The sequence below is a fragment of the Trichechus manatus genome, unplaced genomic scaffold (assembly GCF_000243295.1).
Source record: "Trichechus manatus latirostris isolate Lorelei unplaced genomic scaffold, TriManLat1.0 scaffold00002, whole genome shotgun sequence".
NCBI classification, from domain to species: domain Eukaryota; kingdom Metazoa; phylum Chordata; class Mammalia; order Sirenia; family Trichechidae; genus Trichechus; species Trichechus manatus.
The window spans coordinates 13173882-13198140 of NW_004443938.1; the positions used below are offsets into that span (position 1 = coordinate 13173882).

General features: G+C 44.4%; 1 protein-coding gene across 2 annotated transcripts in view; it reads right to left on the bottom strand.

Annotated features, from left to right (window-relative positions):
- Window positions 1–24259, bottom strand: part of ZDHHC14 (zinc finger DHHC-type palmitoyltransferase 14) — a 345517-nt gene that overhangs the window by 76735 nt on the left and 244523 nt on the right. For both annotated transcript variants that reach the window (XM_023728825.1, XM_004368808.2), the window contains exon 3: window positions 15520–15678. In XM_023728825.1, the coding sequence (XP_023584593.1) occupies window positions 15520–15678 (159 nt within the window). The remainder of the gene's footprint in view (window positions 1–15519; window positions 15679–24259) is intronic.

Below are 24259 nucleotides of genomic sequence, written 5' to 3' on the forward strand. Positions count from 1 at the left end.
GACTCACTCAGGTGGAGGCTGTGGTAGTTGTGGTCCATTAGTCCTTTGGACTAATCTTTCCCTTGTGTCTTTGGTTTTCTTCATTCTTCCTTACAGGGCTCTTAACTTTTTTGTGTTCCATAAATTCCTTCAGCAGTTTGGTAAAGACTGTGGACAATTTTCCACAATAAATCTTTCAAATACATAAAATAAAATACAATACATAATATGACAAAAGAAACCAATAATAAAGAAATAATGTTTTCAAAATAATTTTAGAAGTATGATATAGCAAAATACACTTATTTATTAATATCATAAATAACAAGGTTTACTGCTAGGTCTATCAACTACCCTAACTTCCAAGTAGTAATAAGCGTAAATGCTATTCTGAAATTTCCACAATCACTGTCACATCATGTGAAAACGTCTGTAGTTTCTCATGGGGACAAACACTACTCATTTGGAGGTTAGTGAAAAATGATGTAATTGTTTTTCCCATCCAAGCTCAGGGACCCTCTGAATTCCAACTAGGGAGCCCAGGTTAGGAAACCCCGCTCCAAACAAACTCCAGAAGCAAGGCTCGAGGCCCCGGCCAGGCCCTGCCCTTGGGCGTGAGTGAGTCCCATGGGCTAAGTTGCACTTCCACAGTAGGGCCACAGTCTTAGTCACCAGTCCTTGGGGTGACTGAGCTCCCACCCAGGGCCTTTTTGGGTACTTGCTTTGGACCATCTGGGAGATCATTTAACACTCCTCATGTTTGGGGGTCACTGCTTCCATTCAAGTAGCTGTACTCCATCAAATTTCTGGTAACTTCTGGCCCACATATGCAGCTCACCTCATTAAACTCTCCCCTCAGGACGTACAACACTTATCGGGAACCCTGAGAAGGAGAAGGTCCAATGCCAGCGATCCCCAGAGAGCCTCTGCTATACCGAAGACTGGGGTCTTTAGGTGGTATCATTTTATAGGGTGATGCAATTTTCCAACCACCCATCCGTCAGTTTGTCCTATTGCTTGTCTGTTGTTATGATGCTTGAAGCTATGCCACTGGTATTTCAAATACTAGCAAAGTCACCCATGGTGGACAGGTTTCAGCAGAGCTTCCTAAGTTGGACTAGAAAGAAAGGCCTGGCAATCTACTTCCAAAAATCAACCAACGAAAACCTTATGGATCACAACAGAATATTATCTGATACGGTGCTGGAAGATGAGCTCCCTAGGTTGGAAGGCCCTCAAAGCACACAGTGGCCGCAACAATGGACTCGAGCACACCAGTGATCACAAAGGTGACTTAGGACTGGACAAAGTTTCGTTTTGTCGTACGTGGGGTCTCCACGAGTTGGAGCTGACTCAACCACAACTAACAAGGACAACTACAATCCTCATATACATACAGGAGAGAATTAAAAAAAAATTAAGTTGTTATTAGCATCCCTCTCTGAACCTCAGTTTCCTCATCTGTCGAATGGGGGTGAAACTTTCTGTTCTGAAGAATGCTCAGGCTGGTGGTGAGCAGCGGATAAGATAACGTATGTAGAACTACCTCCAAAAGTAAAAAGCCACACATAAATATGATGGTGTGATAAAAATGAGTTATTTTAGCATAAACTGTTTCTATTTTGTCATCTTCTTTAATCAAAAGAGATAATAATTACGTTTTCACAGGTATGTTATTAGATTTTTAAATAAACTATTCTTCCTGGAGCCCTGGTGGCACAGTGGTTAAGCACTCGGCTGCGAACTGAAAAGTCAGCAGTTCGAACCCGCCAGCCACTTCGTGGGAAAAAGATGTGGCAGTCTGCTTCCGTAAAGATTACAGTCTTGGAAACCCTATGGGGCAGTTCTACTCTGTCCTGTAGGGTGGCTGTGAGTCAGAATCCACTCGACGGCAATGGGTTTGGGTAGAGTCTTTAGAGGGAGGACGCCCCTGTCAACATACACATTCTTATTCCTTTTCCCCAAGTACAATTTTTCCATTCTGGTTAGTCCTGTATTTAAAATATTTTCAACTTTTTAAAATAAAATATAACTTAGCCTATATCAACAAACCAAATTATTGTCATAGCTCTTTTCTTTAAAAATGTACAAACTTGTATGAAGCTTTTAAAATGAAAGCACACAGGTTATTATTGTTCACTATCAAAGTTTCCAGCCTTCAGCAGCTCAGTTCTCCCCAGCTCCTGCTAAGAGTGGGTGGAACTCTTTGAAACATTTATTGCTTAACCCCCAACACAGAGCAGCTGGATCAGCTGCTATGTCTACAATGTCTTGGAAGAAGAAACTTGAGGGCTGGAAGGGTATGTTTTATCCTTGGCCTCTTAGCTCCCAAATCCATTGCGAGAAGCTGATTTTGATTTCAGGCAACTCCAGTAATTGACTATTGGGCGCCTACTGCAAGGTAACATTCTGTTGTGATCCATACTCCCATACTGAATACTGTGTATACCAGGGACCAAAAAAAGAATGAAAAAATCAGTCTCAGAAGAAATACAAATCAGAGTGCTCCTTAGAAGTGAGGATGGTAAGACTTTGACTTGCTTACTTTGGAAACGTCATCAGGAAAGACAAATCACTAGAAAAGGGCATCATGTTTGGTAAAGTGGAGCGTCAGTGAAAATGAGGGAAACCTTCAATGAGATGGATTGACAGAATAACGAAAACAGTGGACTCAAACATACCAACACTCATGAAGATGGTGCAGGACCGGGCAACGTTCCATCTGTTATATGTAAGGTCGCCATGAGTCAGAGTTGACTCAATGCCAAGTAAAAACAGCAACAATATTTCAAGGCACTCTGTGAGTCAAAGGATGGATTACACACAGAACTGCTTCTCAGAAAGCAACTGATCTTTGGTCCTTAAATCTCCCCTGTGCAATAGACCTGATTATTTTCAGCAAATATCCACTTCCCTGCACCGCTGACGTATGGCACGGTCATGGCCTTGCTCAGCCAGCAGAATGTGAGCAGATGTGCCGTAAGCAGAGGCCCTGTGAGACAGTGCGGTTTTGGTTCCCATCTTGTGCTCCAGCGCCCCCTCAAGCTTCTCCTCTTTCGGCCTAGGTCCCAGAATAAAATTTGAGGTGAAGAACTGAACCCAAACCCATGTGTGCAGCCCAGCCCAGCCAAGTCCCTAGAGTGCCCCAGGTGACCCACAGGCACATAAGGAAAAGAAATGCTGTTTGCTGAAAGCCACTGAGATTTCTAAGGCTGCTTGTTACCCAGCGTCAGTGAACAACAGCTGACTAATACATCTCACCTGTTCACATTGTCCTCCAGTGTCTAGTTGGCCTTCCTAAGGCGGAGTCTGGGTCATCTTGGTTTCCTGCTCAAGCATTGTGCACTCCTGGCCAAGTCAGGTCTATCTTCTTGGATGGGCATTGTTTTAGCTCCCTAGTGCTGCTGTGACACAAATACCACAGGTGGGTGGCTTTAAGGAATAGAAATTTATTTTCTCAGTCTGGAGGTAAAAAGTCCAAATCCAGGACTCTGCCACATTGATTCCTTCCGTAAGCCTCTCTCCCAGCGTCTGCTGTCTGCTGGTGAACACTGGCGTTCCTTTTCTCGTAGGCAGGTTCTCACATGTCATCTGTAGTCCCCCACTGTGTGTCTCTGTGTCTGTTCTGGTCTTCTTAGAACTTGGAAGTGATTAGGTTTAGGATCCACCCTACACTGATATAGCCTCATTAACATAACAGAGAAAACCCTATCCACAAACTGGATTACATCCACAAGTACAGGAGTTCTTTTGTGGGAGGGAAGGACACAATTTAATCCATCACAGGCACCAAAGACCTCTCTGTGGCTGTCCTCTAACTTCCAGCCTTATGCCCTTTATGGAAATTGGTCTACAGTGACCATTCTGAGATCAGACTAGATATCTGAGTGCTAGAACCTTGTCAATCATTTCTTTATGTTAGCTAACCTCTCGTGATGAGGCTGAAAACGCCTCAAGGGCAAGAACTGTGTCTGTATTTCCTCGCACTTTCCCGAAGGGCCAGTCAATCGACGTTTTGAGGTTAACTGTAAATGCTTCTTGACAAGGCATTCTACAGATGTGGCCCGTTTCCTCATGCTGACTCTCCAGTCCAGCCCTGTGCCCTCGCACGGCTGGCCACGCAGCACTGTGGACTTGTACCCCGCTGGCAAACTCTGTCAATGTCCACTCAGACACTCAAAGGGATGATGGCCCTAAGGTGAGTCGAAGGAGAGAAACAGAGCCTTATTGGATAAATCCACATCTATAAACCTGGGAAAACAATACTTTCTAATATGGTTGTCATGGAGACAAAATAAGATAATGCAGTATTTATAATGCATGTCTTCCAACAGGCCCTTGGAAATGGTAGCTGTTTATGAGTATTAGTTTTTCAAGGCTGCAAATCACCTTCTTTAGGAAGCCCCACCAGTGGCCACTGTGTCTCTGAAGGATGAGCCATTTCCAACACGTCGAGATGGTCTGACCTGGACGGTGGGACCCGGGGAGGGGCAGGAGAAGTCGGCTCCTGTGGCTAGCAACCTGGATGGCACAAGAATGACCTGGGAAGCTTGCTAAAATGCAGACTCCCAGGCCCCAGGGATTCCATTTGAGGAATTCCTATCCATTTATACGTACTTACGATGAGGCACTGGTGGTTCAGTGATAGAACTCACACCTTCTGTGGACTCAATTCCCAGCCATTGCACCTCATGCGCGGCCACCATGTGTCTGTCAGTCGAGGCTTGTATGTCGCTATGATGCTGAACAGGTTTCAGCAGAGCTTCCAGACTGAGGTAGACTAGGAAGAAAGGCCTGGTGATCTGCTTCTGAAAATCAGCCAATGACAATCCTATGGATCACAATGGTCTGATCTGCAACTGATCATGGGAGGGTGCAGGACCAGGCAGCGTTTATTTTCATCATGCATGGGGTTGCCATGAGTCAGGGGCTGACTAGGTGGCAGCTAATAACAACATATGAACTTAAACCTCTAACAAACCCTTTATGGAGTAAACTCATCTGAAAGATAAAACATTTTCTGGAGTTTATTTTTATTTTGGCTATTGCCTCAAAAGCACCTCTAAACCCTTTCTCAGTTGTAATTCTTTTGGAAGAAATCCTTGGTAGCAGAATACAGGGCATGTTAATGAGGGGAGCACAGTTGTAATGAGACGTAAGAGCAGGTGAAGAGCTTCCAAGGAAGAATGGCGTCTTACAGTCAAAGGGGTCATCCGACTCTGACCTGGCTTCCACGGGGCGGGAGGACAGCATGGTGCCTAGATTCCCTGTTCGTGGTCTCAGTGGCTAAAATCAAGGCGTTGGCCAGAGCTGCAGGTCTCATCTGGGGCTCTGGGTCTTCTCCAAGTTCAGTGGTCCTGGCAGGAGTCAATTCCTCCTCATCCTGTCCACAGAGGCCCCTCCATCTGCAAGCACACTGAGTCCTTCTCACGTGTGAAATCTCTCTGCCTTCCTCTTCTGCTCTTACGGGGCTCACGTGATTACACTGGGGCCGCCTGGATAATCCAGGATAATCTCCCTAATTCGAGGTCAGCCGATTTAAAAACAAACAAACACACACCCAGAACTAAACGAGCTGCTGTCCAGTCGATTCTGACTCACGGTGACCCCATGTGTGCAGAGTAGAACTGCTCCATTGGGTTTTCAAGACCGTGACTTTTGGGAAGCAGACTGCCAGGCCTTTCTTCTGAGGAGGCTCCAGGTGGATTTGAACCACCTGTGCATAACTATTTGTGCCACCCGGGGACTCCTGGGCAGCTGATTAGTCACCTTATTATTAATACCTCCCAAGTGCTTTTTGCCACGTGACCTAAAATAACCATGGGAGTAGAAAAATCTGTCTACCACATCTCCCAATTTTGATTTGCCAAGTCTTAGAGTTGGAAATGAATGTCAAATCTTATCAAATTCCTTGTTAGTATCATCATAATCATACATCTCTTCTCCTTTGATCTACTGATACATTAATAGATTTATTAATATTAAAAATAATTGGATCCCTGAAATAAACCCGTCTATGTTATAGCGAGTCATTCTGTAACTACACTACTGGATTAAATTTGCTTATCTTTTCACTGGCTTTTTACATATTTATAAAAGATCTTTTTTGCATGTTATTTTCATCGGGTTTAGGTGTCAGGGTTATGTTACTCTGGTGAAACAAACTGAAAAGTTTTCCAACTTTCTCTCTAAGCTCTGGAACACTATTGATAACAGAGAAAGTAAAATTGTCTGGGTCCAGCACCTTTCTAGGAGAATTCTTCAATCAACTTTTCAGGTTTTTATGGTTAGTAGTCTATTTAAATTCTCCACTCATTCTCTGGAGAATTTTCTACAGAAACACGTTCATTGAGATTTTCAAACCCAGTGTCATAGAGTTATACAACAACACAGTGATATAATTAGTTTCTAACAATTAAAGAAAATCTCACCTATATCTGTGTCTCATTTGAATCTGTCATTTGCACTTCCTCGTTATTGTCTCTTTCAGTTTTATGAGAGGTTTATCTTTTTTGTAGTTTCTTTTCTGAAGAATTAGACCTGGTATCTTATTTACAGTTCTTTGTTTCATAGTCATTAATTGTTCCCCTTGAGTTTATTTTGCTATTCTTTCTTCTGTCTTCTTGAGATGGATGCTTTGTTCATGTATTTGTTTTCAAGCTCAGCTTTGTTTTTTGTACTAGACTGTAAAAAATGCTTCCTTTATTGGTCATCTACCACCCATGTAAACTTCCTGTTTGGGGAGAATCCCAAAATAGGCAGGAGGCGGGGCCTCGTCCCGTTATAGAAGCTCAAAAGGGCAGTTACCTCTGCTCACTCCTTGACTACTCGGGTGTGAAAGCGAAACGGAACCGATGCCCCCACCCAGATCTGGAGCCAAGGTCCTCAGAAGCAGAGAGAGTCAGTTTTAAGCTGATGGCAGCAGCAGACTTAGAATGCAGTGGTGGTAGACCAATGTCACCTGGCTCCTGCATCTCCCACAAAGTCCTACACAGGTGTGACTGGCTGTGCCTGGTCACCCAGCTCCCTGGCTTTTCCAGGTTTCCAAGCTGTGTTCTCTAGCCTTCTAGTTGATGCTGTGAGCTACCTGATAGCCTTGCAGTTGATTCCTTTTCTGCTTAGGTTAACTATTTTCGTGTTTGAATGTTAGCATTCTTGAATTTTATGTTATGCGATTTTTAAAACTGTGCTTTAAGTGAAAGTTTACAGTTCAAGTTAATTTCTCATACAAAAATTTATACATATTGTTATGTGACCCTAGTTGCTCTCCCTATAATGTGACAGCACATTCCTCCTTTCCACTCCAGATTTCCTGTGTCCATCCAACCAGCTCCTGTCCCTGTGTGCCTTCTCATCTCGCCTCCAGACAGGAGCTGCCCATTTAGTCTCATGTTTCTTCTTGAGCTAAGAAGCACACTCTTCACGAGTATCATTTTCTGTCTTATACTCTAGTCTAATCTATATCTAATCTATGGCTTCAGGAATGGTTTCAGTTCTGGGTTAACAGAGAGTCTGAGGGCCATGTCTTCCAGGGTCCCTCCAGTTTCAGTCAGACCATTAAGTCTGGTCTTTTTATAGAATTTGAGTTCTGCACTCCACTTTTCTCCTGCTCTGTCAGGGACTCTCTGTTGTATTCCCTGTCAGGGAGGTCTTTGGTTGTAGCTGGACACCATCTAAGTTCTTCTGGTCTCCGGCTGATGCATCTCTGGTTTATGTGGCCCTTTCTGTCTTTGGGGCTAATATTTTCCTTATGTCTTTGGTGTTCTTCATTCTCCTTTGCTCCAGGTGGGCTGGGTCCAATTAATGCATCTTAGATGGCCGCTGGGTAGCTTATAATACCCCAGACGCCACTCACCCAAGTAGGATGCAGAACATTTTATTAATAAACTTTGTTAGGTCAATCCTAGAAGTCCCCTGAAAGCATAGTCCCCAGACCCCCTCCCCTGCTACTCTGTTCCTCGAAGTGTTTGGTTGTATTCAAGAAACTTCTTAGCTTTTGGTTTAGTCCAGTTGTGTGGACTTCCCCTGTAGTGTGTGTTGTCCTTCTCTGCACCTAAGATAATTCGTATCTACTATCTAGTTAGCAAATAAACCTCGCCCTCCCTCCCCACCCTCGTAACCATCTGTGTTTAAATCTTTTCTTGAGTTCTTATAATAGTGGTCTTAATACAATATTTGTCCTTTTGTGACTGACTAAATTCACTCAGCATAATGCCTTCCAGATTCATCCATGTTATGGGATGTTTCATGGATTCGTCATTGTTCTTTATCATTGTGTAGTATTCCATTGTGTGAATATACCATAATTTGTTTATCCATTCATCTGCTGACGGGCACCTAGGTTGTTTCCATCTTTTTGCTATCGTGAACAGTGCTGTGATGAACATGGGTGTGCATGTATCTATTCGTGTGAAGGCTCTTATTTGTCTAGGATATATTCCAATGAGTGGGATTGCTGGATCTTATGGTACTTCTATTTCTAGCTTTTTAAGGAAGCACCAAATCAATTTCCAAAGGGGTTGTACTATTCTACATTCCCACCAGCAGTGTGTAAGTGTTCCAGTCTCTCCACAACCCCTCCATATGTTATGCAAATTTTACCCCAGTGAAAAAAATACACAGAGAATTCTGAACGGCATACACAGTTTTCTCTTGCATTGTTCTTATTGTCATTCCCTAAACATTACATAATCAAAGTTTTGACATTTCTGTCACCTAAGAATTACAACGACAAACTTAAAAAAAAATATCCAATTGGTAGGTTTGTTTGTTTATGTGGGTGACTACTAGTTTTTTTGTCTTGTCATCAGATAACATGGTCTGTACACTATCTGCCTTTAGGAAGTTAATAAGAGTATTCTGTGGCCTGGCGTGATCAATTTTGTATGTGTTCCATGAACAGTTGAAAGAGGTTTAAATGTATACTCTGTAGAAACAAAGTCGGACATTCATTATTAGTTATATATTGGTATCATCTATTTACTTACTTATAGTTTGCTTACTTGAGTCATCAAAATCAGGTGTGCTTTGTTTCTCATTGGCATTGTCTCTAATGCCAAATTATCCTTCCGTTTTCTAACAATTTTACTTTATATATTTTGATGCAATGTTATTTGGTGCATTAATGTTGATTTAATTTTCAATTGCACCCTTATTAATTTAAAATTACTCTCTTTGACACATGTAAAATGACAAATACAATGCTTTCTGCTTTTAATTCTCTTAATAATGATCCCTGAGACTATCTTTTATTTTGATGTATCTACCATTAGTACAAGGAGCCCTGGGGGCACGATGGTTAAAGTGCTCGGTTGCTAACCACAAGGTTGGCAGTTTGAACCCGCTAGTGGCTCCACAGGACAAAAGACCTGTCGATCTGATCCCGTAAAGATCACAGCCTAGAAAACCCTATGGGGCAATTCTACTCTGTCCTATAGGGTCACTATGAGTCCGAACAGACTTGACAGCACACAACAATAACGACAAGCATTAGCACAATGCCTGGCACATAGGTTCATTAAACGTTGGTAACAAACAAAAATACTGAAACCAGGAAACAAAGTGAAGTCCTGTTTGGTTTGGTTCCTGGGAAGATACAAATGCCAGTCCCCTTCCCCTCCCCTCTAATGGCATGCTTTCCTATGGGAAACAGGAAATATGGAAATAGTTAAAAAGGACATTCCAGAATTCTACCCCACAACAGAGGGCAGCTTTAATTGCAAATCTTACAGTGGCTTGGATATGGAGTAGGGCCATGGGGCAGTGAGCAGGCTCTAATGGACAATGACAACAATGCACACAACAGGGTACACAACAGACAGGATGTCTGTGGTCGGAGCTCAGAGAGCCACATCACAGAGCACACAGCTAGATCAGCGGAACACTGTGGAACAGAAGGGAGGGTGGGCAGTAAAACGTGGTAAAGAGCCCAGGGGAGACAGAACACAGCAAAGAAGATGCAGGGCCAGCACTATTCACAACAGCCAAAAAGTGGAGACAACTGCATGTTCACCAACAGGTGAATCGGTCAACAAAATGTGGGAAATCCATACAATGGAATATGACCTAGCCATAAAGAGAAATGAATTTCTGATACATGCCACACATGGATGAACCATGAAGACATTATACTGGGTGAAATAAGTCAATCGCAAAAGGAATAATATTGTATGATCCCACTGATATAAGATACCTAGAATAGGCAAATGGGTACAGACCAAAGCTTATCAGTGGTTCTCAGGGGCTGGGGGAAGGGAGAGTGGGGAGTTATTACTTAAGGGGCACTGAGTTTCCATTTGGGGTGATGAAAAATTTTTGGAAATACATAGTGGTGATGGCTGCAGAGCTTGATGAATGTAATTACCACTGATGTGTACACTTAAAAATGGTTAAAATGGCAAACTTTATTGTTACCACAATAAATTTTAAAAAAAGCAAAGAAAGAAAGATTCAGGGGAATGAGAACGGGGTTTATGAGGCTTTTTAAAGATGGCGGTGAAGCCCTGCAAAAAACAGCAGTAACTGGACCTGGACTCCCCACGAGGGCATCTGTCAAATTGCTTTCTGCAAGGTGATTTCATGCCCTGCAACACTTTGAAGAGGTCTTTTGCAGCAGATTTTCCCAATACAATAAGTTGTTTGATTTCTCAACTGCTGCTTCCCTGGGCATTAACTGTTGATCCAAGTACAATGAAATCCTTGACAGCTTCAATTTTTCTGCCATTTATCATGATGTTGTTTACTGGTTCAGTTTCAAGTGAGTCCCATTTTATGACAGGTTTAGGTTATACTTAAACTAATTCCAGGGAAAGCCTCTGGCTCTTCCATCCCTGAACCAGGGCTTGCTGAAGGCCAGACTTTGCCAGTAGGGTCCACCCCGGTCAAGGAAAACATGGAGGCTATCACTTGGGGCCTCAGAACGTACGTAGCCATGTTGGAGAGGAGCTCACAGCTCAAGATTTGCTTTTTGGCTCCTTCAGCCAATATCACTTTAATGATCCAAGTGATCTGACGATCTAAGGAGAGAGAGCAGGAGGCACTAGGGCCCAGCTGTTTGTTGTTTAAAAATATTTTATAACTTCAGAGATAGCCTGGCTGAACAAACAACACAAAATACTCTGCTCCGATGTGCAACCATGGTCTGATGGTAACACAGAGGACACTATAGAGAGAGAAAGTAAGACTCTGAGGAACAGACAGACAGACAGAGATAAACAGGCAGAGACAGAGTCCGAGAGAGAGAAGACGGTCACTGTGTCACTGCAGGTCATTTAAGTCCTACCATGTACAGGAAATACCAGGTGACCCCTACTTCTTCATGAAGACAGATCTTCTATGCATTACTTGGCACCAATAGCTTCAGCATTTCTCTTGTCACTGATGATGACAATGACACGGATGGCGAGCCCTTACTGACCACTTAGTGTGGGCCAGGTCTGTTCTGGGGGCTGTGAGTACTATCTCAGTCCTTAAAAGAAACCTATGAGGTAGGTGCTAGGATCACCCATTTTACAGATCTGAACAGCTGGGGAGGGTCAGATAACTCATCCAGGTTCCCAATATTATCCAGTGACATAAGCAGGATTCAGCCCTCATCTGTATACCCTGCACGTCCCTACCCAATGCGCTCTGCTCACCAGCTCTACCTCTGCACCAAAGTGTGCGCCCCGAGAAAGCTTCGCCCTCCTTCCTCAATGAACAGGACACAGCCCTGAGACTCTGCTCTCATTTCAAACTTATTTAACAAATAAAATACTCTTCTGAATTGCCTGGGAAACTGCATTTTTCCACTGTCCTCTCCCAACGCAAAGCGATGATTATATATCATGCCAAGGAAGTACCAACCCAGACCCACTCGTTATAGGAGAAGGAAGTGGCATGATCTTGGCTTTCAGTGTACTGTTGTATTTTTTTCCCTTGCTGCAAAAAGTAGAAGTCGTTCGACAAAAATTTTCTATCTAAAAATAAAATAGCAGCAAACTCTGCACTTACACCACTTAGTTGGACACATCTGCTTTTCACTCTATTTTCCCAGGCGCAGAAAGCCCAATCCACTGGTGTGCTCATCAGTCACATCACAGGTGTAATTAACGGGAAAGCCAAAGCTATGTCCAGTTGAATAACTGGTTATTGATGAGTGTCGTGAGTAGCTTTATTTTAAAATCAACCATATGCAACTTATCTCACCTGTCCTCCTCTTAAATCAGTTGCTGTCAAGTCAATTCCAACTCATGGCGCCTCCATGTGTGTCAGAGAACTGTGCTCCATAGGGTTTTCAATGGCTGATTTTTTGGAAGTAGACTGCCAGACCTTCCTTCTGAGGCACCTCTGGGTGGACTTGAACCTCCAATCTTTTGGTTTGCAGCCAAGAATGTTAGCAGTTTGCATTACCCAGGACACTATCCTCCTCACAATCTGGCCTTAATCAAGGTTTGCCAAGATTCAGCCCCAGGACCATGAAATAATATTTAGAGGCAACTGTTGGCAATGTTTGACTCTGTCCTACAGGGTCGCTATGGTCGGAATCGACTCGATGGCAATGGGTTTGGTTTTTTTTAACGGGTTGGCAATGTGGAGCCCTGGCGGCACAGTGCTTAAGAGCTCAGCTACTAACCAAAAAAAGGTCAGCAGTTTGAATCCACCAGCTGCTCCTGGAGACCCTATGGGGCAGTTCTACTCTGTCCTATAGGATTGCTATGAGTTGGAATTGACTTGACAGCGATGGGTTTGGTTTTTTTTTTTGGTTGGCAGTGTGCTCTTGGCCTCCAGTTTCCCTCCTTTCGACCCCACCTCAAACTTCCCTCCTCTCCTTTTCCTTTCTTTTGCCAGTCTGTGTCTCCCACTTATAAGGCATCACCATACTAGCTTGAGGGATGCTGGATTGCCATTGGAACTTCTATTTATCAGAGAGATTGCAGAAGGGCTCCTGGATATTATGGGCTGATGTCCCTTACTTTCACCGCTGGCAGACTTTATAAGAAAGGACACTATCTTAAACAGTTAAACCATGGGAGAAGTCCACTATCAGTTGAGAAAAGGCATTTATAATTTTGGGAAAGGGACTGTATAGCTAGTTAATCAGAGTTCTTTAAGGGACACATATGCTTATGGGTGATGGAGGGAACACATGAGAGTAATTATATAAACTTTTTAAAAGTGTTTGACAACAATGCACCGAAAGGGCATTTGAAAAACAAGTTCCTATGCAATGGAAATGAAATTTTATCATGATTAGGAATCTAGCCTAGAGACAGGAAACAGAGGATTGAGACCCATGTGCATTATCTTTGTAGGGACAAATGGAAAGAGTTAGGTGTCTAAAAATGCCAATAAAAATCAGCATTTTTATATGATAAAGACAAGGATGTGCCCAGTCAACTTTTTAGGTTTTTCAGATAACACCCTACCTATCAAAATGCTGATTGGAATCAATATTAGATCTCCTGGGGAAGAAGCATGCAAAATAACAGAAGCGCTTACTTGAAAAAATGTAAGGTGCACACTATTCCATCACATTATAGGCCCTGAGGTCAAGATTACAATCCAAGAAAGGGTCCTGAGAATCCCTACGTAGTTCCTCTGAAAATATTTAAGCTACTGTGTCACTTTGGCTTAGAAGCGTCCCCAGCATAGGCATGTACGGCCACTGGGGCTGGTGTCTCCCGGAAGGGTATCAGAAATCAAACAGGCTGTTGTGTGTCCTCGTACAAAACCTGGTATGTCCCCACATGGGATATTAGGTGTTGTCTTGGTCACCATCCCTGTAGATGGTGACAGCAGATCCAGAAATTGTACACAGAAAGCCAACCAAAAACATTAAGGGAGCAGAAGTAGTAATAGCCTTAGCAGCTAACAATTATAGAGTGTTTGCTATATGCCAAGCACTATCCTAAGTGCTCTACATGTGTTAACTCATTTAGTCTCTCAACCACACCACGAGGTAGGTACTGTTATCAAACTCATTGTAGAGATGAGAAAACCAAAGCATAGAGAGTTTAAGTAGCTTGTCTAAGTCACACAGCTAGTAAGACAGAACCAAAATTTGGACCTGGTACCAGATCTCATAGGAGCCCTGGTGGCGCAGTGCTTAAGCACTAGGCTGCTAACCAAAAATTGGCAATTCCAACCCACTGGCTGCTCTGAAGGAGGCAGATGTGGCAGTCTGCTTCTGTAAAGATTTACAGCCTTGGAAACCCTACTCTGTCCTATAGGGTCACTATGAGTCAGAACTGACTTGACAGCAATGGGTTTGTTTGTTTGGTTTACCAGATCCCAGGCTCTCAACTACAGGCTACTTACATGGGAGGAAGACTGAACAAAATTCCATACTATTCCATTTAGGGGAAGCAAATGCTACAAGTAGTTTATCTAAGTGAATAGAACCAAGACAAGGTCTGATAGGGAAAACACTGACTTTGTACCAAACTGTAGATTATTAACATTAAGATAAAGTAAATATAAGACAAATAAAAGGAAGACTGCATTGTAAAATGTATTTTCTAAAGAAAAACTGAGGCTAAAACTTCTATAGACTGAAGAAGGGTGTTGGCAATTGATCATGTACCTTGGAGGGAAACAAAGTTTGTTCTGAGGCGTGTTTCTATCCTTTCAGGTGTGAGGTAATAGGATTTCCATGCCTAGTTTCCCAGGAATATCCTTGATAACTCCTAGTAGAGGCAAACCACAGTCCTTCTGAGTGTGGCAAAGCCTTGGTTCCTTTCCTGCTACGCTTTCTGTAACTTGGGTCTTCCACCATCTCCTTGCCCACCTCATCTCTAACTAGCTCCTGTCTGGGAAAGAAGATGGTCTGTGGTTGTGGGTAGCAGCTCTCAGCCTGAAAGGACAGGAGCTCACTTCATCTGTTGGAGATGTGGTGGGTCAGTGGGGGCCTACAGCTGGGCCCAGTCTTACAGTAAGGATCTCTGAGCAGGCACTTTCCCTCTGCCTGCCTCCTAGTCTGTGCTGGAGAAGGCAAGCTGACAGAGCAGAAGGCCATGATGGTCTCGGGGAAGAGTCATGATCTTAACGATTGGCTCCCGCCCTCTTACCTCACTTTCTCTCCTTGGGTTTCCAACACTTCCAGCTCTCTTTGCCAAATGCCCCTCTGAGGAGAGGGACTGGGTGGAAAGAACTGCCCAAGAACACCCAGCTACGGTGCAGCCAACCCCTCAGGCAACGGAGGCCTAGCGATGACCTGGTTTATTTCAGATGCCTGCTGGCCTGGGAGCTCTGGGAACAAGGGCCTACACTGGTGCGTGTGATGTGAGTTTTGGGGAGGAGAAGGTAGTGTACTGGTACAAGGGGAGTTGCAGGACGCAAAAAGAAAAGAAATAAAAGGGAGAGTTGTTAAGTCTAGGCCTAGAGAACGGGGTCAGTGGCAAGAGGCAAACTCAAGGAAATATTAACCATGATGGAATGTGTCCCTCTCTAAGGACTAAAGAGAACTACGTGTGGCTCTCTTTAGCACAAAGCCTCTATTCAGAGAAGATCATTATAACGTGAGCGTTCCGGGCGCAAGACAGGCATTGCCCTTCTACTCACCTACGCAGTTATCACAAAGGCTACAATGGGAGGCACGAGGGGGCCGGAAAATCTTGCAGGTGAAACAATATTTAAGTTTCACAGTCTGGCCGTTGATGATGACTTCTTTGGTTCTGGGAGGTGGGCGGTACCCCCCTGAACTGGTGCCGTTTGCGATATCTGCAGAGGAGAGAAGAGCACACACCCTTAAAATGATCACTTGACCTCACGGCTCCCCTCACTGACGCTGCGGACCTGAACTGTCTGGAGTCCACGTGTGTCAGTGAAACGGACACACAACGATGCAGGGACAGACCAGTGGGGTGGGGCACAGGTTGCTAGTGGCCCGCCAAATTTGTGCTCCTTGACACGTTTGGGGCCTTCACTCAGAAGGGGCTGCTCAGCCAGGACTCGGGCTTTGCTATTTCTGAACAGGGGGGTGTGGTCATGTGGCAGCTCCACCCAATGGTAGCCAGCACAGGTGCCCCCCCTCGCCCACCTCACCTCTTTGCTCCCCTCCAGACCCTCCAGGGTGACCTTGGAAGCCACCCACTGAGCTTGGTGGCGCCTTGCTCACCTGCAGTTCCTGAATGCAGTGCACAGGAGGGCAGACCTCCTGACCTACTCAGAGGCCGTCCTGTTCCATAAACTGTTGTTGTGTGCCAACTCACAGTGATCTCAGATGACAGAGTAGAACTGCCCCAAGGTTTCCTAGGCTGTAATCTTTACGGGAGCAAATTGTCAGGTCTTTTCTCCCCTGGAGCGGCTGGTGGGTTCCAAACACCAACCTTGCAGTTAGCAGCCGAGTGTTAACCAGTGCGCCACCAGGGCTCCTTATCAAACCTCTACGCTGTTAAGTCTCTGAAGTGCTGGGTTTTATTTATTTGTTTCAGTAGTCAATGTCTCCCTATAATGCCCTGGGTAAGGTTCACATCAGGATCAGGCAGAGTGGTAGAATTCTCGCCTTCCATGCAGGAGACCCGGGTTCGATTCTTGGTCAATGCACCTCATGCACAGCCACCACCTGTCTGTCAGTGGAGGCTTGTGTGTCACTAAGATGTTAAACAGGTTTCAGTGGAGATTCCAGACTAAGGCAGACTAGGAAGAAAGGCCTGGCAATCTACTTCTACAAATCACCAAGTGAAAACTCTGTGGATCACAATGGTCTGACCTGCAACTGATTATGGGGATGGACTGGGCAGCATTTTGTTCTGTTGTGCACGGGGTTGCCACGAGTCAAGGCCAACTCCAGGGCAGCTAATAACAACATGTTCCACTCTGATGGTGTACCCCAAATCCAGCCCAGGCATCTCTTCACTTTGATGGAGGCTCCTCAAAAATGCTGGGTATGAGATGAGGGGAATCTAAATTTTTTAAAATATGGTCTGAAAAAATCATTAAATGTATATTTTAAAAATCATTTACATATGTTGCTTCTTGTTTGATGCTTTTATTGTTCAACTAGCATCTTTTATACTGTATTTTAGAACCAGTTCTAAACACGCTGAAGAAAACACAAACGTGTGCATTTAAATTTTTTTCATTTTATCTTACAGCCTGGTGCTCATCCCTGATTTCACATTAAAATCACCTGTGGACTTTTTTAAACTCCCCTGATGCTACACCCTGTCCCAGACCAATGAGGTCAGAGTCTCCTTGGGCAATTTCTAATGTGCTGCAGGGTTGAGAATCCCTGCTCTACGGGAAGATAAAATACCCAGTTTTATTCTCAGCTAGACCCCCAACAGCCCTATTAAAACACACCAAACCAGTTGCTGTCAAGCTGACTCCGACTCCTGGAACCCCCTGTGCGTCAGAGTAGAACTGTGTTCCATGAGGTTTTCAGTGGATGATTTTTCTGAAGCAGATCGCTAGGCCTTTCTTCCGAGGCACCTCTGGGTGGACTCAAACCTCCAACCTGTCAGTTAGCAGCCAAGCATGTTAACTGTTTGCACCATCCAGGGACTCCAACAGCCCTATTAGCCTTGCTGAAAAGAATTAGAGGCAGCTAGTTGTCCAATTAAGAGCAGGACGCCACAGGTAGATGGAAAAATAGCAAGAATACCCGTGAGGGCTTCAGCTGAGACTCCACAGGCTGATAAACACCGGAGAGCAGACTCTGGTGTCCGGAGGCAGTCCTGAGAAACTGTTTACAGTGTTTCTCCCAAAATAGAGCTGATAAAATCAAAGGCAGCTGTTCAGGTTGGGTAGTATACATTTAAAAGAAAACACCATCAGCTAGTGAAAGAGCTCTGGTAGCGCAGTGGTTAAGCACTTGCCTGCTAACTGAAAGGTCGGCGGTTCGAACCCACTAGCTGCTTTATGGGAGAAAACAGCTGGTGGTCTGCTCCTGTAAAGATTACAACCTAGAAAACCCTACAGTGCAGTTCTACCCTGCCTATAGGGTTCCTATGAGTTGGAATCTATTCAACAGCAGTGCGTATCGGCAGGGATGGATTAACCAATAAGGTAAGCTTATGCTTCAGGCATCAACAAAAAAGGGGCATCGCTGTCCAAACCAAAGATCTACAGTTGCCAAGCAGGACATAAGGAAAAGTGAGCGCTGCAGTGGAAGGGACCCGGCAGGGCACTAATGAAACTGATACCAGCTCCAGGGCGTGAGAATGTACTGGCTGGAAATAAAGTTCACCAGGGCGCCCTCGCGCAAGGTTGTTTAAGCTATGAGGCCCCTACCACTTCAACACCTTTGTTGACATCTGCCTCCTAAGGTCCTCTCCTGTGTAATTGAAACTCCTTATCTTGGCGGGTCTCTTGGGAGTATACTATTTCTTTCTAATAGACGAGAGGTGGGGGTGGGCTGTCGAGTCTAACTCTTGCTCCGTTCACCCAATATGCAACTGGATCCAACGGGAGCAGCTACTAGGCCAAGTAGACATTATATAAATATATGACATATTATATATTAAAATATATAATAACAGGCCTCTGATCCATTTTGAGAGAACCATGTTGTAAATCCATGTCTGCTGATCCAGCAACTGCAGCCAGGAGGGCCAGCAATGCTCTTTGCCATAATACAAACACAAGGGTATGCTCTTGCACACGTCCTGGTAAACATCCAATGGGAACTCAAGGCCCAGATGATGAGCAAAAGTGAGGGAACTCGAATAAGATAACCACTGTAATGAATTCAATCAAGTTAGTTTTAACAGTATAGCATTTACATACAGAGTTATGTCGTAAGTTTTATAAACAATAATATTTCTAACTCTAACTTTAAAATATGTTTGGAATACATGAGGATGCAATCAAGCATACATTTAATATAATGCTAACATGGGAAATAATTTAATATAATATTAGTTGCATTTTAAAAGAAGTTACATCATGAATGGCTAAGACACACATACATATATATACATTATATACATAACTCACATATTCTGTTCGAATGCCTGAGTAAGCAGAGGGGGCACCTCAGATTATCAGTGTTTAGGGCCCTCACATGCCTTAATCCAGCCCTGGGTATCAGATAGTGACAGTTACAACAAAGTTCTGTGCATTTCCAACGTGGTAGGAATGAATCTCGTTGTCCACTCAGGCCCCTCCCATAAGCTCTTCCTTCAGGAAAGAGGTCCTCAACCTTGGCAGAAATTAGGTGAGGACTTTAAAACCCCTAATAGCTTGGGCCTGCCCTCAGAGAGTTTAGGATTTTCAAAAGCCCCCCAGGTATTCTAATCTGTAGCCAAAGCTGAGAACCCTTTCTTCAGGTCCTTGTCACTCAAAGTGTGGCCTAGCAGCATCCGCATCATTGGGAGCCTGTCAGAAATGCAGAATCTCGGGCCCCAGCCCAGCCCTGCTGACTCGGGACCTGCACTTTACCAAGATTCCCCAGTGGCTCCTGCCCTTTACACTTTGAGGCTCTTCTTGGTGTTGTTAGCTGCCACTGAGTCGGCCCCCAACTCATGGTGACCCCATGTATGATGGGATTGGATCGTTGTGATCCATAGCGTTTTCACTGGCTGATTTTCAGAAGTAGATGGCCAGGCCTTTCTTCCTAGTTCATCTTAGTCTGGAAGCTCCACTGAAACCTGTTCAGTATCAGAGCAACACGCAAGGCTCCACGGACAGACGGTGGTGTCTGTGCATGAGGTGTGTTGGCTGGGAATAGAATCTGGGTCTCCTGCGTGTTCTAGGGTACCCATAACTGCTCTCTCACCCATACATCATTCATATACACCTCTTACCCTCACACCCCTCTGGATTATGCACCCAAATACACTCACTTAGATGAAAAAGGACAAAACTTAAGAGAACACAGCTTCACTCTGCCAAAGGGGCCACATGACAAAACAGCCAGGCACCCAGTCATTCTCATGCTGATTCCTTGGTAACTGAGCACAGCGGGTGGACCTGGAGAACTGCACCCACTGCCGTCATCAGGGCTACCCTCCCTCCTGATAGAATCCACAACTCACAGGCCATGGTCTCAGGGCTCCAGCAGGGTGCTTCCCCACCCCAGTCTTCTAGAAGAGGCTGTCAGAGGCCTGCAAACCTACCACTAGCCCTTAGCCCAAGGCTTTGCTGTCTGTTAAAATACCAATCCCGTGGCAGCGTGAACAGCACGAGCCATTTACTTTTCAGAGAAAACGAAGTTCCATAAGCAGGTTATAAAAGGAGAGGACGTAGAGTTCCGGAACATGTGAGGGAGAGAAGAAGGTAGAATCCAGGGCAGGGAGATGGGAAGAGTCAGGAATGACTTCCACTCACCTCCTCCCTGAGGACCAAGCCTTCGACTTGGAATATCTACACAGCTGTGAGTAGGACTCTGAGTGGCCTGGCAGAGCAGGAGACCCTTTCTTGGAGTGTGCCCCCTGCCTTGCACCCAGGTGGCTGGCCTATCAAACGGTGCTAAATACAGCCACATTGAGAGAGGCCTCCAAGCTCCAACCGCATCTACCCTGGGAAGAGGGAGCTTCTCAGCTGATTCTGGAATAAGGAGAAGATGCAAGAGATGACATGGCTGCATCCCTCTAAACACACGGGTGGGAATGACAGCTGTGAACACATCAAAGATAAGGTCAGAGCTCTGTGGGGGCCAACTGGGTGCCATGTAGGCCTCCATTAATAATTTGGTGCTCCACTGGTCTTATGCTGGCTCTGAATCTACTCTATCTATTTAGCTCCTGCAAACATGGGTAGAAAAACTAGGTCAGATTGACATTTTTTTTTTTTTTAAATTAATCCAGTCAATAAAATTTGTGTCAGAAAAGTTTAAAAACTGAACAGTCAAAGCAAGTATCTAAAAAAGCAGAATGACAAACTTATCAACACAAGAACCGCTACTGAACAAGCCTAGTTCTGAGTAGCAATGACTGGAAAAAGCTGTTTGCTAGCGTTCCTTATGTCAAACTCAATGGATCTTGAAGTTCCAAAGCACATTTCTTAAACTGTTGATACCAAGTGTCCTGAAGCCTGGAATTCAACAGACACGGAAACCTGAAGCTTAAGCATTAAAACAAAAACAAGAAAACAAACACTCTTGGATTAAATATTTGGAGGCCTCTTGATGTAAAAGAAATTGAGAATCAGAAGACAGATTCTAGGCACAGATACGGCATTAAGTGACTGTGGGGCCACAGAACTAACAGCAACAACAAAAGTCAACTAATATTTATTAAGTACTTGTTACTAGCTGCCATCAAGTTGGCCCCTGACTCATGGAGACCCCAAGACCAATGGAATGAAACAGTGCCTGGTCCTGTGCCATTCCCATAATCAGTTGTGCCTTGGACAGTTGTGACCCACAGGGTTTTCTTTTTCTTTGTTAAATAATTTATTTGATTTGTTTTTGTTGAGAATACACACAGCAAAAACATACACCAATTCAAGTTTGTACAGGTACAATTCAGTGACATTGATTACATTCTTCAAGTTGTGCAACCCTTCTCACCCTCCTTTTCTGAGTTGTTCCTCCCTCATTAACAAACTCACCGTCCCCTAACATTCCTATTTAATCTTTCGAGTTGCTGTTGTCAGTGTGATCCCATATAGTTAGATCTCAAAAGAGCATAATGCTAAAGGCAGACATTCTTTACTAGTTAAGCTAAACTATTGTTTGGTTTTAAGAAGACTTCAGGGCATATTTTTGGTCTGAAATTTAAAGATTATCTTAGGGGAACAGTTTCAGGGGTTCATACTCATAAGGTTTCATTGGCTCATTTTTGGAAGTTGGTCACCAGACCCTTCCTCCTAGTACGTCTTAGTCTGGAAGCTCCACTGAAACTTGTTCAGAATCATAGCAACATGCAAGCCTCCATGGACAGTGGCCACTCTTAAGTACTTACTTGTAAGTAAAATCATGGCGACCTCATGTGTTACAGAGTAGAGCTGCTCCATAGGGTTTTCTTGGCTGTGATCTTTGTGAAAGCACATCACCAAACCTTTCTTCCATGGTGCCGCTGGGTGGGTTTGAACCATCAACTTTTTTTTTAAATTGTACTTTAGATGAAGGTTTACAGAAAAAACTAGCTTCTCATTAAATAGCGAGTACACATATTGTTTTCTGACGTTGGTTAACAACCCCACAACATGTCAACACTCTTCCTTTTCGACCAGGGGTTCGCTATTATCAGCTTTCCTGTTCCCTCCTGCCTTCTAGTCCTTGCCCCTGGGCTGGTGTGCCCCGTTAGTCTCGTTTTGTTTTATGGACCTGTCTAATCCTTGGCTGAACGGTGAACCTCAGGAGTGACTTCATTACTGAGTTAAAAGGGTGTCCGGGGGCCATACTCTCGGGGTTTCTCCAGTCTCTGTCAGGCCAGTAAGTCTGGTCTTTTTCTGTGAGTTAGGATTTTGTTCCACATTTTTCTCTATTGTGATCCCTGTCAGAGCAGTCAGTGGTGGTAGCCAGGCACCATCTAGTCGTACTGGACTCAGTCTGGTGGAGGCCGTGGTGGTTGTGGTCTTATCTTTAGTTCTCTTCATTCTCCCTTGCTCTCGAAGGGGTGAGACCAGTGGAGTATCTTAGATGGCCGCTCACAGGCTTTTAAGACTCTAGATGCTACTCACCAAAGCAGAACGTAGAACATTTTCTTTATAAACTATGTTATGCCACTTGAGCTAGATGTTCCCCAAGACTGTGGTCCCCACAGCCCTCAGCCCAGCAATTTGGTCCCTCAGGGAGTTTGGATGTGTCTGTGAAGCTTCCATGATCTTGCCTTGGACAAGCTGTGCTGCAGCTGACCAGAACTAGTCTCCCCAAGCCAGTCTGTGCCACCTGAGGGGGCTGGGTTATGCGGGTGGCTGGCTACCAAGGGTGACCTGAAGTTGCTGTCTCTTTCACCTAACAGATTCCACCTCATCCCAGACCAACAGCTTTCAGTTGTACCTGCATCAAGGGCCAGAGGTGAATAACCAGGCCTTGAAACCAAGGTCCTCAAATACCCACCTTAGGAAAAAAAGACATTTCTGTTTAATGTTCAGGCTGACGCCAATGGTGATTATTTAATCTTGTCTCATCCATGGAAGTTATGAAATACCCATGGCACGAAGGGCAACGTAAAAGGTGGTGTTCCTGCTCTTGCTATTGTTGTTGTGTGATGCTGAGTCGATTCTGACTCATAGTGACCCTATACCTGTTACCCGTTGCCGACAAGTCGATTCCAACTCATAGCAACCCTATAGGACAGAGTAGAACTGAGCCATAGAATTTTCAAGGATTGCCTGGTGGATTCGAACTACCAACCTTTTGGTTAGCAGCTGCAGCACTTAACCACTAAGTCACCAGGGTTTCCAGTGACCTTATAGGACAGAGTAGAAATGCCCCATAGGGTTCCAAGGTTGTAATCTTTATGGAAGCAGACGGCCACATCTTTCTCCCAAGGAGTTGCTGGTGGGTTCGCACCACTGACCTTTTGGTTAGCAGTCGAGCACTTAACCACTGTGTTACAAGCACTCCTTGTTCCAGCTCTAACCCTCCATTATTCTGGGTTTATTTTGTTTTTGTTTTTATTGTTGGCAACAATGGTGCCTCTGCTTCCTAGGGCTGCTTTTGTGGTTTAAATATAGCCCTTGAAAAAGAATAATCTCAGTCTGCAATAGCTAGTGGTTAAAGAACACTAGAATTTTGGGGAAAAACGTCTAGCATTCTACAAGTTTCTATGAGTCAGTATCTCTCAAAGGACATTTTTAGAAACAAGTGTTTTGAAAGAAAACTTAAAAGCTCAAAAGGATCTTTTCCTTCTTAAAGGTTCTTTTCCCCCCAACAAATTGTTGGGAGTTGTTGGCTCTGAGACAGAAATACTAATAGCACCTACATGGAGCACCAACCTCACAATCAGGCCTATGGACAAAGAATTAGGAGAACCGGGGGCAAAAGAAGGGGAGGTTGTTTAGTGTGAGCTCGGGGACACGAAACTTCCTGTTGATGTTGCTGCACTCAAAGAGAAGTCCCGGGCTTGCCAGATGTCTATGTAACTGGTCGTTGGTATCCATACCATTGCCGTCAAGTTGATTCTGACTCACAGTGACCCTACAGGTAGTTGGTATATGCCTGCTATTCCAAACCCACTTTCCAAAAGGCAAGTCATCTTTTCTCAAAGGAATAACAGCAGAGTGTTCACATCCTGAGAGACCCCTCTCCTGTCTTATTGATTCCTGCCCCAAATTCAGGGGCCAGATTGCTGAACTACATTTTGCCATACAAGGTAACGGGCTCTGCTTTTTTAAAATGTGAAGGGATCACTGCAGCACTTTTTTCACAACAGCCAAAAGGTGGAAACAACCAAAACGCCCATCAAAA